The 13090-nt window shown below is 37.0% G+C and overlaps 1 protein-coding gene across 2 annotated transcripts in view; it reads left to right on the top strand.

The window, feature by feature from the left end:
- LYRM7 (LYR motif containing 7) overlaps positions 1-4890 on the top strand; it is a 33125-nt gene extending 28235 nt beyond the window's left edge. For both annotated transcript variants that reach the window (XM_013055041.2, XM_004737421.3), the window contains exon 5: positions 4548-4890. In XM_013055041.2, coding sequence (XP_012910495.1) covers positions 4548-4618 — 71 coding nt within the window. In that variant the 3' untranslated portion in view covers positions 4619-4890. The remainder of the gene's footprint in view (positions 1-4547) is intronic.
- The last annotated feature ends 8200 nt before the right edge of the window (positions 4891-13090 follow it).

The raw sequence follows: 13090 nt of genomic DNA, 5'->3' as shown, positions 1-13090 counted from the left end.
TGAGTTTCCAGCAGCATCTGAAATGTAGCATCTTGTGTTCCGTGGTGGTAGAAATGGAGGCAATTTCTTCTAGTGCCCAAAAGAAGCAATAGTTTTCACCATCAGGCCAATTTTGTGGTATGACTTTGTGTATTGTTGCTGAAAGCCTAGCCTTAAGCCTGCCTGATTCTTAAGCCCTCACAATAATTGCATGGAGTTAGACTAATAACCCTTTTAATAAATGACTTCTCTGCCTAATTAGCCAGAATCAGCTTCTGTTACTTTTCACTAAGAACAACAGAAGTTGTTACCAGAAGTGAGTTACTGAAAATTACACAGCCTAAAATGTGAAATTAGTTGAATAGAAGGCAAGGACAGAGGGAGATAGGACTGTTATGGACCTGACCTTTACAGTCTTTAGGCTGGTGGTCCTTGTTATGTAGTGATGAAACATAAAGTCAGTGCCTCATCGTGTTTCTGAGACACAGACCAAGTACCAGCTAAAGCTACAGCAATAAGAGAAATAACAGAATGTCAGGTGTTCTGGTTATTTCCTCCTGCTTTCAGCAAAATACTGAAAAAGAGAATGAATGCAGATTAAGCTGGTTGGTGCAAAGCAAATATGGAAGGAGGTACTCTTTTGTTAAGAGCACTTTTCTGTCTACATCCTGATTGAAAGTCCTATACTTGAGATTTAGCGTCTTGCAGAATTGAAAATGAGAACTGCTCTTATCCACTAACCCTATAGCCAATACAAGCAGGGCACTTTTGAGTTCCAACATGAAATAAAATTAATGCCTCAAGCCATTCCCATTTTCCAGACAAGAATCAGAGATACACAGTTCACTTACTCACTGGGGTCTATAGTTTTTCATTACTTTAAGAAGTATCCATTAAGGGGCGCCTGGTTGTTAAGTGGCTCAGTCGTTAAGCGGCTGCCTTCAGCTCAGGTCATCATGATCCCAGGGTTCTGGGATCGAGCCCCGCATCAGGCTCCCTGCTTGGCGGGAAGCCTGCTTCTCCCTCTCCTACTTGCCCCTGCTTGTGTTCCCTCTCTCGCTGTGTCTGTCTCTCTCTGTCAAATAAATAAATAAAATCTTAAAAAAAAAAAAAAAAAGAAGAAGAAGAAGTATCCATTAATCTTAGGGTTGGGGAATATAGAGGCCAGAATATAGAGGCCATTACCAAAGGATGGAAATCCTCATGCTTAAAAATTATCAGGATGTTTGCCTGTGTCTACTTATACATTAAAATGACTAGAGGGGCGCCTGGGTGGCTCAGTGGGTTAAAGCCTCTGCCTTCGGCTCAGGTCATGATCCTAGGGTCCTGGGATCGAGCCCCGCATCGGGCTCTCCACTCAGCGGAGAGCCTGCTTCCTCCTCTCTCTCTCTGCCTGCCTCTGCCTACTTGTGATCTCTGTCAAATAAATAAAATCTTTAAAAAAATAAAAATAAAATAAAATGACTAGAAAAAAAATAATTTTGAATGAAGTATATTGCCAGGAAACGCCAAGCCTGGGTACCTGGCTTCAACTCTTAAGACCATCCCTGGGCTCCTGAACTCATATCAATAAAAAGGGGATTGTGAAAGCTTCAGAGCCTCAAAGAAGGGCATCTTCCCCAGTATGCCCATCTCTGGACAAGGATTCCCCGGACATACCAGGAGCCTTGAGGAACAGTGGACAAGAGAGGGCCTTTAAGTCTCCCAGAAAACGGGATATGTGCTACCAGATTGTCTGACTAAAAAATTTATTACTTTGCCAAAAGCAAGGGTTCCTTGCTCTTCCAGCAGGTTTTATAATTTACTGTGGAACAGTGACTGCCATGTGCTTCCTATTCCAGGTTTCCATTGCTGTATCTATTTATTCTTTACTGTAGTCCAGTAGGTAACTACCATGTGGGTGCTGGCTAGTCCTGATGGGAAGGCTAGCACATTCGCCAGAGGTACCCAGTTTGCATCTGGATGCGACCTTGGAAGTCACGTAGTAAATGGATATATTCTATATATGAAATGAAGGCATATATTCATGTTGTATAGCCAGAAGAGTATATTACTTGTTACCTCCTCAATATCCATTCCTTCTTACCAGCTGAAAAACTTTGTTTGGGATCCAGTATGCCAAGCCAAAAAAAAAAAAGTTATTTCTCAGACTACATTACACCTTTCTGACCACCTAAGCAGTTGTATACTGGATGTTGTTGTAAGAAGGGTATTTTCCAGTTAAAAAGGCATAAGCCTACCTAGCAGTGTCCTTTTGCCCTTTTCCCATCTGCCTGCTATGATATCACAGCAATAGTAAAGACAAAAATCAAACATGAAGGATAGCAGAGCAGGAATTTAAAAAGAGCCTGGCTTCTTAGTGGTAGTAAAGACCAGCAGTAGCCCAGGATGCCTTAATCTATATTTCTTGATATGTGAGCAAATTAAACCCCTTACTTTTTTAAACTGTCTTTTGTTGGACTTTTGGTTGATCTGTATTTTCCACCAGATTGTAAACTCCTTGAAGTTGAATAGACTTTTTTTATTGGGTGTAACTGACATGTGACATTATATTAGTTTCATTTGTACAACATGATTCCATATTTGTATAGACTGCAAAATAGATTACCACAATAAGTATAGTTAATATCTGTCTGCGTATGTAGTTACAAATTGTTTTTCTTGGGACGGGAACTTTTAAGATACACTTTTTGAGCAGCTTTCTTTTTTATTTTTATTTTTTAAATTTTAGGTATTTATTTGACAGATAGAGATCATAAGTAGACGGAGAGGCAGGCAAAGGAAGAGAGGAGGAAGCAGGCTCCCTGCTGAGCAGAGAGGCCCATGTGGGGCTCTATCCCAGGACCCTGGGAACATGACCTGAGCCAAAGGCAGAGGCTTTAACCCACTGAGCCACCCAGGCGCCCCTTGAGCAGCTTTCAAATAAGCAATACAGTATTATTAACTACAACCACTATGCCGTACTGAAGAGACTATTCTATATTTGCTTCTACATTTTTATTTTGTGAGGTAATGTTCACATATATATATATATGTTTGATAAGTGAAACAATTTACTGCCATCGCTAATATGTTAAAACCTAAACTCTAATTTGCTCTCTGGTGGTATCTCCAAAGATTGGTGGAAGCAGATGAGATATAAACAATGGTTAAATAATAATTACTTAGGGCCCCTGGGTCGCTCAATGGGTTAAAGCTTCTGCCTTCGGCTCAGGTCATGATCCCAGGGTTCTGGGATCGAGCCCCATCAGGCTCTGTGCTCAGCGGGGAGCCTGCTTCCCTTCCTCTCTCTCTCAGCATGCCTCTCTGCCTACTTGTGATCTTTGTCTATCAAATTAAAAAAATAATAAACAACTTTCATATATGTTTGCTAAATTTGCAAATAATTCTCTTATAAAACCACAGTGTAATTATCAAAACCAGAATATGAACATTGATATAACTCTACCATTCAGATTTTTCATTTGTCCTAACTTGTCTTCTGTAGCAGAAGAAAAAAATTCCCTCTGGTCTAGGAACCAGTTGAGGATCACACAAATAGCATTTAGTCACCATGTTTTTTAGTCTTCCTCAATCAGGAACAATTCCTCAATCTGTCTTTGTCTTTCTTGACCATGTTATTTTTGAAGAGTATATCCAATTTATCATGTCATCTCTTCTGGAGAAAAAAAGGAAAAATCAATGATGTTTATAAAATTTCTTATCTTAATTAAAAGCTGCATCTCACTTGAGCTCCAGCAGGATGTCTTACCAAAGACTCATTATTTGTTGTTGTTGTTTGACTAGGTTTCTCAGTGGGGCACTGTTGACATTTTGAACAGCATAGTTTTTTTTTTTGTTTTTTTTTTTTAAGATTTTATTTATCCATTTGACAGAGAGAAATCACAAATAGACAGAGAGGCAGGCAGAGAGAGAGAGAAGCAGGCTCCCTCTGAGCAGAGAGCCCGATGCAGGACTTGATCCCAGGACCCTGAGATCACGACCTGAGCCGAAGGCAGCGGCTCAACCCACTGAGCCACCCAGGCACCCCAGAACAGCATAGTTTTTCACTGCACCAGACTTCCCATACATTCCTGGCTCCTGCTCACTAAATGCCAGTAGCATTCTTCATTTGATGTGACAACCCAAAACACCCCCACATGAGAACCACTATTCTGTAAAATTTATTTAGAGTCTTTAAGTAAGGAAAATGGCCTTGCTTTTTATATAGTAAGCACTTTAACAAATTTTCAAGTTGATTGTTTTAATTATCAGCAATCTGTCATCAGATAGGTGATAATGTACATTAGTCAAATTCTGTTTAGGTAATTAGTTATATTTAATAAATAAATGATTAAGGGTTAAGTTGATCATAGATGTTTTAATATAATCTGAAATGAGAATCCTGTTAACAGTTTCCATTTAAAATCAAGGACTTCACCTTTGAAGTTAACTGAAATGAAATATTTCTGGAAGATTTACCTTAAAATTCAGTATTTTACTGATAGAAATTTTAGGGGGGAACAAGTATTATGTTCATTTTATTTTAATTTTAATGATATCAATTATTCTTTTTGTTTTTCTTTCAGAATTGGTCCCTAGGAGAGAGCTCCTTATAGAAAATGTGCCATATTGTGATGCACCAACTCAGAAGCAATGAGTTTTCTAGGATAAAATCAAGTCTTTTAGTTTTTAATCCTAAATATATAACTGTGGCAATGGAACTTTTGGAAATGCAAGTATTTCAGAACCAGCCTATTGAAAGTGAATGAATTAAAGTACCATTTCATAATTAAATTTCACATTAAAAGAACATTGCTAAAAACTGCAGAACATAGTTAAATATTTTTAGACAGCTTTAAATAAGACATGTCGTTTGCTTTGAAAATCAAACTTTATAAACTAAAATAAATGCTTAGGAGATATGTCGTATTCATTTTTCTATGACCTTGATGAGTATTTTGGTCTTAACTAAGAATGCAGTGATTTGACAAGTTGGTGGATTTTCCTCCCATGTGAAATGAAACTATTATGTTAAAATTGTTAGATTGGGGGTGTGTGGATTGTTCATATGGTTGGGTGTCTACCTTCAGCTTGAGTCATGATCTCAGGGTCCTGAGATTGAGCTCCATTTTGAGCTCCCTGGTCAGCATGGGTCTACTTTCCCTTCTCCTTCTGCCCCTGTACTCTCTCTTTCTCTCTCACTCTCAAATAAGTAAAATTTTTTTTAAAAAAAGGAAAATAAAATTAATAAATCTGTGTTTAGTTCTATAAACTAAATTGGTCAGAAAAATCACAATGTGATAGAATGTGGCCTTTAGTCTCCTAAAGCAGTGAAATTTCTGTAGCTAACAAATGATTACTCAGTTTCCTTTCAGAGATAGAGTCTCTCTCTGTTCCTGTAAAGATATTTTTCTAATAAGTCTTCTGAAGAGGGTCGCTTGGGTGGCTCAGTGGGTTAAGCCTCTGCCTTTGGCTCAGGTCATGGTCTCAAGAGTTCTGGGATCGAGCCCCACATCGGGTTCTCTGCTCAAGGGAAAGCCTGCTTCCCCATCCCCCTTTGCCTGCCTCTCTGCCTACTTGTGATCTCTCTATCTGTGTCAAATAAATAAAATCTTTAAGAAAAAATTAGTCTTCTGAAGATAGATAAATAAAATATCAAAATCACGTAGGATCATTGTGGAATAAAGAATCCTAATTTTTTTAGGAAATAGCGACCCTTAATCAAACTATGTAATACAGCCTTAGTAGAAATAGTATACTTGGGCCACAGCTGGACTTTATTGTGAAAATGTAATATGTGGCTACATTCTTTCCATTGTAATCAATAAAACTAAATGGCTTTTCTTTTTCCACATATCGCATCCATCCCTGACGTAATGGGCAGTATCACAAAACAGTGTGTCATTCTACCATCTAACGGTGGGAACTAAAAAATTGTATTTAATATTCTTCTTGTTTCTCTTTTAACTGTGTATTTTTATCATTCTCTTAGTGAACAGTGTGTTCTCTCCCCATTTGCTGACCAATTCTCCCATTCAATGATGTTACAAAATTTTTAATTTTTATAGGATTCTTAATGCAAGCTTTATTGGCAAAACATGGATATATCCATACTGGATATAAAATGTCATATTTTAAAATAATTTAATTTAAATTTAAAAATAATAAAATCATTTAATTTGGGGAGATCAAAGATTTTCTAAATTCCTCAGACATACTACACTTAATATTAAGCCATTAACTAGCCTTAATGTCTTCTAATACTTGTAAGAAGAGTGTTGAGTTGTCTGTGAAATGGTTTATACATGTCAGAAGACTTGCTACATTAATTTTTCATCTCCCATATATAGTATTTATTTTTATGGAAATGATACCTAATTGTTGCTTCATATTTGAAATTTGTTCTTATAAAAGAATGCTGAAAGTTGTCACAGTATAATCACTGCTAAATTCCCTGACCTACTATTGTTTCATTAAGTATCTATATTATCTATTTGGAGGAAAGTTGGCTGACCTAGGTTAACTTAATATATTTTAATTGTTTCAGTAATACTGAAAATTTTAATAGTTTCTAGCTTTTTATCTTCTTTTTTTCTAAAGATTTACTTATTTATTTAACAGAGAGAGAGAAAGCATGAGCAGGAGTTAGGAGCAAGAGGAGAGGGAGAAGCAGCTCCTGCAGAGCAGGGAGCCCAGTGCAGGACTCCATCCCAGGACCCTAGAATCATACCTGAGCTGAAGGTAGATGCTTAAACTACTGAGCACTCCCTTGCTTTCTTTCTTTAATCTTAATTCCTATGTTCCATTCTTCATTCACATTAATTTAAATATCTGAACAGATTTCTTTTTTCTTATAAACTTATCATTAGGAGCAATAGAGATTAATAATTCACATGCATATTTTATGAAACCCAGTGGCTATGAGATTTTCTTCAAAATACATATATTTTATACATACATGTATATATACATATACATATATAAGAAAAAGGATCCTGTTTATATTAGCAGAGAAAACTATAAAATAGTAAGACTTTAAAAAAAGTATAACTTAATGGAAGACTATTGTGTTTTTAGGTGGGACAATTGAAAGTTATGGACATGAACAGTTTAAATGTTATCTATCAAAATCCCAAAAGATTAAAGATACATCAACATAAGAATATGTAACTTTTTTTTTTAAATTTATTTATTTGACACCAGAGAGAGAAATCACAAGTAGGCAGAGAGGCAGGCAGAGAGAGGGAGGAAGCAGGCTCCCTGCTGAGCAGAGAGCCCGATGCAGGACTTGATCCCAGGATCCTGAGATCATGACCTAAACCAAAGGCAGAGGCCCAACCCACTGACCACCCAGGCACCCAAGAATATGTAACTTCTGTACTCTGTGAAAGCTCCTATTAAAAAGGTTTAGAGAAATTATTTGCTGTCAACATAGTGATTAAAATAGTTTAAATATTTAAGTGCTCCTATGACTTAATTAATCATAATTGTGTGAAAAATAAACATGGGGAAAATGGTCCATTTCTTCACAAAAGAAGAAATATTAAGCCCCTCTAGTGATCAGAGAAATGTAAATTAAAATGAAATGAAACTTTTTTTGTTCATCAAATTTGTAAAAGTTAAACTGATCATATCCATTATTTGTAAGGGTAACATGGGTATGAGGAAGTGGATAATCTCAAATATTTCTGGAAGGGATAAAAGTGATAGGACCTTTTTGAAAGGAAAATTGACATTAAAATTTAAAATAAACATATTGGGATGCCTGGGTGGCGGTGAAGCATCAGCCTTCGGCTCATGTCATGATCTTAAGGTTCTGGGATGGATCCCCACGTCGTGTAGCTCCTTACTCAGCTGGGATCCTGCTTCTCCCTCTCACTCTGCCTGCCGCTCTCCATTTTAAAAATAATTAAATTAACATTTTACTCAGTCTTTTATCTCCATAATACAAGAATATATATACACACACGTATATATGTATTCTTGTATTATGGAGAAATATAATGTATATTATATATACACGTATATATGTATTCTTGTATATACATATGTACGTATATATATATACACGCACACAAATTAATAGAAATCTACATACTTTAAAAAATACACATAAAAAAATAAAAAAAATTTAAAAAGTACAGTTGACCTTTGAACAGTAAGGTCTTAAACTGCATGGATCCACTTATACGTGGACCTTTTTCTTGATAGAGTACAGTACTGCAAATGTATTTTCTTGTCCTTACAAGTTTCCTAATATTTTCTCTTGTCTAGCTTACTTTATTATAAGAATACCATATATAATACACATAACATACAAAATATGTGTTAACCAACTATGTTGTCAGTAAGGCCAGCATGTAGCTTATTCATAGTTAGGTTTTTGAGCAATTAAAAGTTATATGTCAATTTTTAACTGCATGGGAGTTTAGTGTCCCTAACCCCCATGTTGTTCGAGGGTCAGTTGTAATTAGGTAGGAAAATGAGACTTGATGAAAGGACTGGTTAATTGGGGATTTTTCTTACGGTAACTCCTGCATGCTTAAATATTTTTTACAGTGAGTAGATTAATGTATAATTTTTAAAAGACGATACCTAAGCTACTAGTGATTTATTTAAAACTTAATTATGAGGGGCACCTGGGTGGCTCAGTGGGTTAAAGCCTCTGCCTTTGGCTCAGGTCATGATTTCAGGATCCTGGGATGGAACCCCACGTTGGGTTTCTGCTCAGCATGGAGCCTGCTTTCTCCTCTCTCTGCCTGCCTCTCTGCCTACTTGCGATCTCTGTCTGTCAAATAAATAAATAAAATCTTTAAAAAAAAAAACTTAATTATGAAATAGTAAAAATATTAGCATCTAGTGTATCAGACACTCGTGACCCTCATTCCCACATTGACAGAGGTTACATTTTGCCATATTTGTTTAAAGATGTCCTTTCTTATAAGTCACAAAATCTTACAAAGCCAAAGTCCCACTTCTGTTTCTTCCTCCTGTGTCTTTTCAGGTATAATTACTGTTTTACAACTGGTGGATACCATTCCCTTACTTGTTTTTGTACTTTTACAAATCTATGTGTATTCAAAACAATACATAGTTTTGTTTTGAAGTTTTAAAATGAAAATAAATGGTGTTATGCTCCATGTGTTCTGTAACTTATTTTCATCATACTTAGGTTTTAAAGATCTGTTTTTTTAATTTTTTATGGGATCTATTGTATAAATATCTGGGTCTTTTATGTCTTATATCATTGGAAGAATGAACTAGCTTATCCGTGTCTCTTGATGAATGATAGTATTGTTTTGTTTTTTGATATTCCAAACAAATTTACCAACAACTCCAGCACATGGATTTTGTACCCAAAGTTTATCTGAATTTATAGGAGGAGGCAGAACCACTAAGTCATAGGGTATGTGCATATTCAGTCCTTCCAGGAATTTTTAATTGTTCTTTAAAGGAGTTGTACCAGTTTATATTCTAGTCAGTACTGTGTGAGAGGTCCCATTTTTCCTTATTCTAATTATTATTATTATATATGACTTCTCCCATTTTTTTCAAATCGATGGATATGAAATGGTATCATGTTTTAATTTGCATTTCTGGATTACAGGTGAAATAGATAATCTTGTGTTTATTGGTCATTACAGTTTTCCTTTATGAATGTGTGTTCATATCCTTTGTTCACTTTTTTCTCTTGGATTATCTGGCTTTTGCTTACTGATCCCTTTTTTTATATATTGGGTACTAATCCTTTGTCTGTTATCTGTTATGTAAATATTTTGTTCCACAATGTGACTGGTCTTTTTAACACTATTTATATAAACCTGTAGTATGGGAATTTATTTTGTAAATAAATTGGGGATTTTTCTTATGGTAATTTCTGCATGTTTAAATATTTTTTACAGTGAGTAAATTCTTAAATATCTTTTCTTTTGTTTTTGTACCTTTTTAAGTATTATTTTCTACTCTATAGTCAGAGGTCTTCTGATACATTTTCCTTTGAACATTTAAATTTTGCTTTTTACTTTTGGTCCTTTATGCCATCTAGAATTTGCTTTTGTTTATGAGGAAGGAGTTTAATTCTATCCTTTTTTATGAGAAAAGTTTGCCTCAGCATCATTTATTGGATAGCCCATCCTTTTCTTGATTACATCTAAAACAACTGTGATCATATCCCAAGTTACTATATATAAGAATCATTTAAGGACTTTGTTCCTACAATTATCTCTCTCCTCCACCAAATCTTTTATCCGCCCCGCCCCCCACTGGATTGTTTTCAACAGCATTCAACATTCTAAAATACTTCCCAGGGGCACCTGGGTGGCTCAGTGGGTTAAAGCCTCTGCCTTCGGCTCAGGTCATGATCCCAGGGTCCTGGAATCGAGCCCCACATTGTGCTCTCTGATCAGCAGGAAGTCTGCTTCCCCCTTTCCCCGCCTGCCTCTCTGTCTACCTGTAATCTCTGTCTGTCAAATAAATAAATAAAATCTTTAATAAAAAATTAAATATTTAAAAAACAAAAAAAAAGCTTTATTGAACCCACCCCCACCCTTGAGCTTCAGCACCATTTTTCTGCACTTTTACTAAGAGGCTTCTGTGCTTACTGTCGCCACTTCTCTTACAACTCTATCTTATGGAAATCCCAGTCAAAACTTAATCTCTGCCATTCTAATCAAACCCATATTGTCCCAGTTACTGGTGACGACCTCCACTTGTAAGTCCAAAGGTCAATTTTTTGTCCTCATTTTATTCATTCTCTCAGCAGTTGGCATAATCAAGTGTTCCCTCTTTTTTAAACAGAGAGACCCAGACACTCTTATTGTAAACCTATTGAGTTTTATACACACATGAACCCTAGTAACAAAAACGCCTGCCTTGTCTTGTTTGTCATTTTATTTTTTTTATTTTTATTTTTTATTTTTTTTAAAGATTTTATTTATTTATTTGACAGAGCGAGATCACAGTAGGCAGAGAGAGAGGGAAGCAGGTTCCCTGCCGAGCAGAGAGCCCGATGCAGGACTCGATCCCAGGATCTCAAGATCATGACCTGAGCCGAAGGCAGTGGCCTAACCCACTGAGCCACCCAGGCGCCCTGTTTGTCATTTTAGATCCACTCTTAAGTCTTTTTTTTTTTTTTTTTAAGATTTTATTTATTTATTTGACAGAGAGAGACCACAAGTAGGCAGAGAGGCAGGCAGAGAGAGAGAGGAGGAAGCAGGCTCCCTGCCGAGCAGAGAGCCCGATGCGGGACTCGATCCCAGGACCCTGAGATCATGACCTGAGCCGAAGGCAGCGGCTTAACCCACTGAGCCACCCAGGCGCCCCTCTTAAGTCTTTTTTGATTCTGCTTTCAACCTTCTCTGGGAGAACTGACTTGTACCAACCAGCTCAAGTGTTTTCTGTACCCTCTGACTTTTGGCTGGTTCTCTAATGGGGGATGCCAGCAGGAGATCAGGAGACAGGAGAGTTAAGGCAGGTATTTATCTTTCTGACTATCTGAAAGGTTACTTTATACTCTCCCTCACAGCATCTTTCAAGGTGACTCTGTACAGTTCACTCCTTCTGGTTTGGATAAGAGCTTCCCTTTCCTCTTCAGGCCTGGGGTTGCAACAGCTCCTCTGGCACTAACCATATGGGTTCCCCTACACATAGTTTTGTAGTCACTTTACAAGTAAAACATTCTCAAACTGCTGCTATTTTAAGTGTACCATCTATTTTCTGTTGGGCAGCTCAATAATTCACTCCCCGGGGGAACTTACTTTTGGAGGTGATAGACAAAATTAACAAGTAAAGCAGAAAGAAAGGCAGGAAAGGGAGATAGGGAAGCCTGGAACAGTAGGGTATTACAATTGTAAATGTGAACGGGGAAGTTCTCACAAAGAAAGAGAGTTGAATAAAGATTAGGATGTACAGTATCCTTCTAAGGGGAGAGCTTACCAAACCGCAGACTGCTAGTGCAGTGTTCCTAAGACGGGTTCATGCCCAGTTACAGAAGCAAAGTGGTTAATGGAGTGAGTAGTAGGAGATGAAATCATAGAAATGATCTGGTGGTAGAAGGAGGTGGGGACTGGATGCCACTTTATGTGGGCTATTACAAGGACTGTGGTTTTCACTTTTAATAAAATGCAGAGCCTTTATATGGTTTTGAAAAGAGAAGTGATAGGATCTGATCTTAAGTTTTAAAGAGATCACTTTAGGGGTGCCTAGGTGGCTCAGTGGGTTAAGCCTCTGCCTTTGGCTCAGGTCATGATCTCAGGGTCCTGGGATCTAGCCCTGCATGGGGCTCTCTGCTCAGCAGGTAGCCTGCTTTCCCTTCTATTTCTGCCTCCCTCTCTGCCTACTTGTAATCTCTCTTTCTGTGTCAAATAAAACCTTTTAAAAAATAAAAAAATAAAGAGATCACTTTGGCGCTTATGCTGAGAAGAAACTACGGAGCAAGGTTCAGTGCATCAATATCAACTAGAAATCTGTTGCATAAATCTAGGTAAGAGGTGATAATGCCTTAGACCAGAGTGGCAGCAATGGTGGTAATTAAGAAGTGTCCAGATTCTGGGTATATTTTGACACAGGTCATGGTTTTCCTGATGGAGTATATGTAAGGTAAGACAGAAAAAAAGGAGTTCGGGATGATTTCCAAGGGTTTTGACCTGAGCAAATATATTGTTGCCATCAGTTATCATGGTGAAAACAGACCAGGTTTGTGAACAAAGATCAAGAGTTTAGTTTTGGACATGTATTGATTGAAATGCCTATTAGATATCCAAGTGGAGATATTAATAAGACAACAAATGTGTAATAGCTGGAGTTCAGGAAGTTGTCTGGGCTGGACATACATACTTGGCAGCCATTAACATAAATAAACTACTTAAATTTATAATATTGGATGAAATCACCAAGAAATTGATTATACCTAGAGAGGGAAAGTTGAGTTCTGGATTACTCCAGTGTTGAGAGGTTAAGGAAATAAGGAATAATAAGCACAAGAGACAGAGAAGTTTCCAGTAAGGTAAAATGAAAACAAAAAGAATGTAGAACAGAGGCTGACAGACTGTGGCTCACAAAGACTAAATCTGACCCACTGCCTTTTTTTGTGAATAAAATTTTATAGGAATACTGCCACATTTGTTCATTT

Source organism: Mustela putorius, unplaced genomic scaffold (assembly GCF_011764305.1).
Source record: "Mustela putorius furo isolate JIRA1106 unplaced genomic scaffold, ASM1176430v1.1 tig00000145_pilon_pilon_pilon, whole genome shotgun sequence".
Lineage (NCBI taxonomy): Eukaryota > Metazoa > Chordata > Mammalia > Carnivora > Mustelidae > Mustela > Mustela putorius.
The sequence above is the reverse complement of the archived record's forward strand: the minus strand, read 5'-3'. Positions and strand labels throughout refer to the sequence as shown.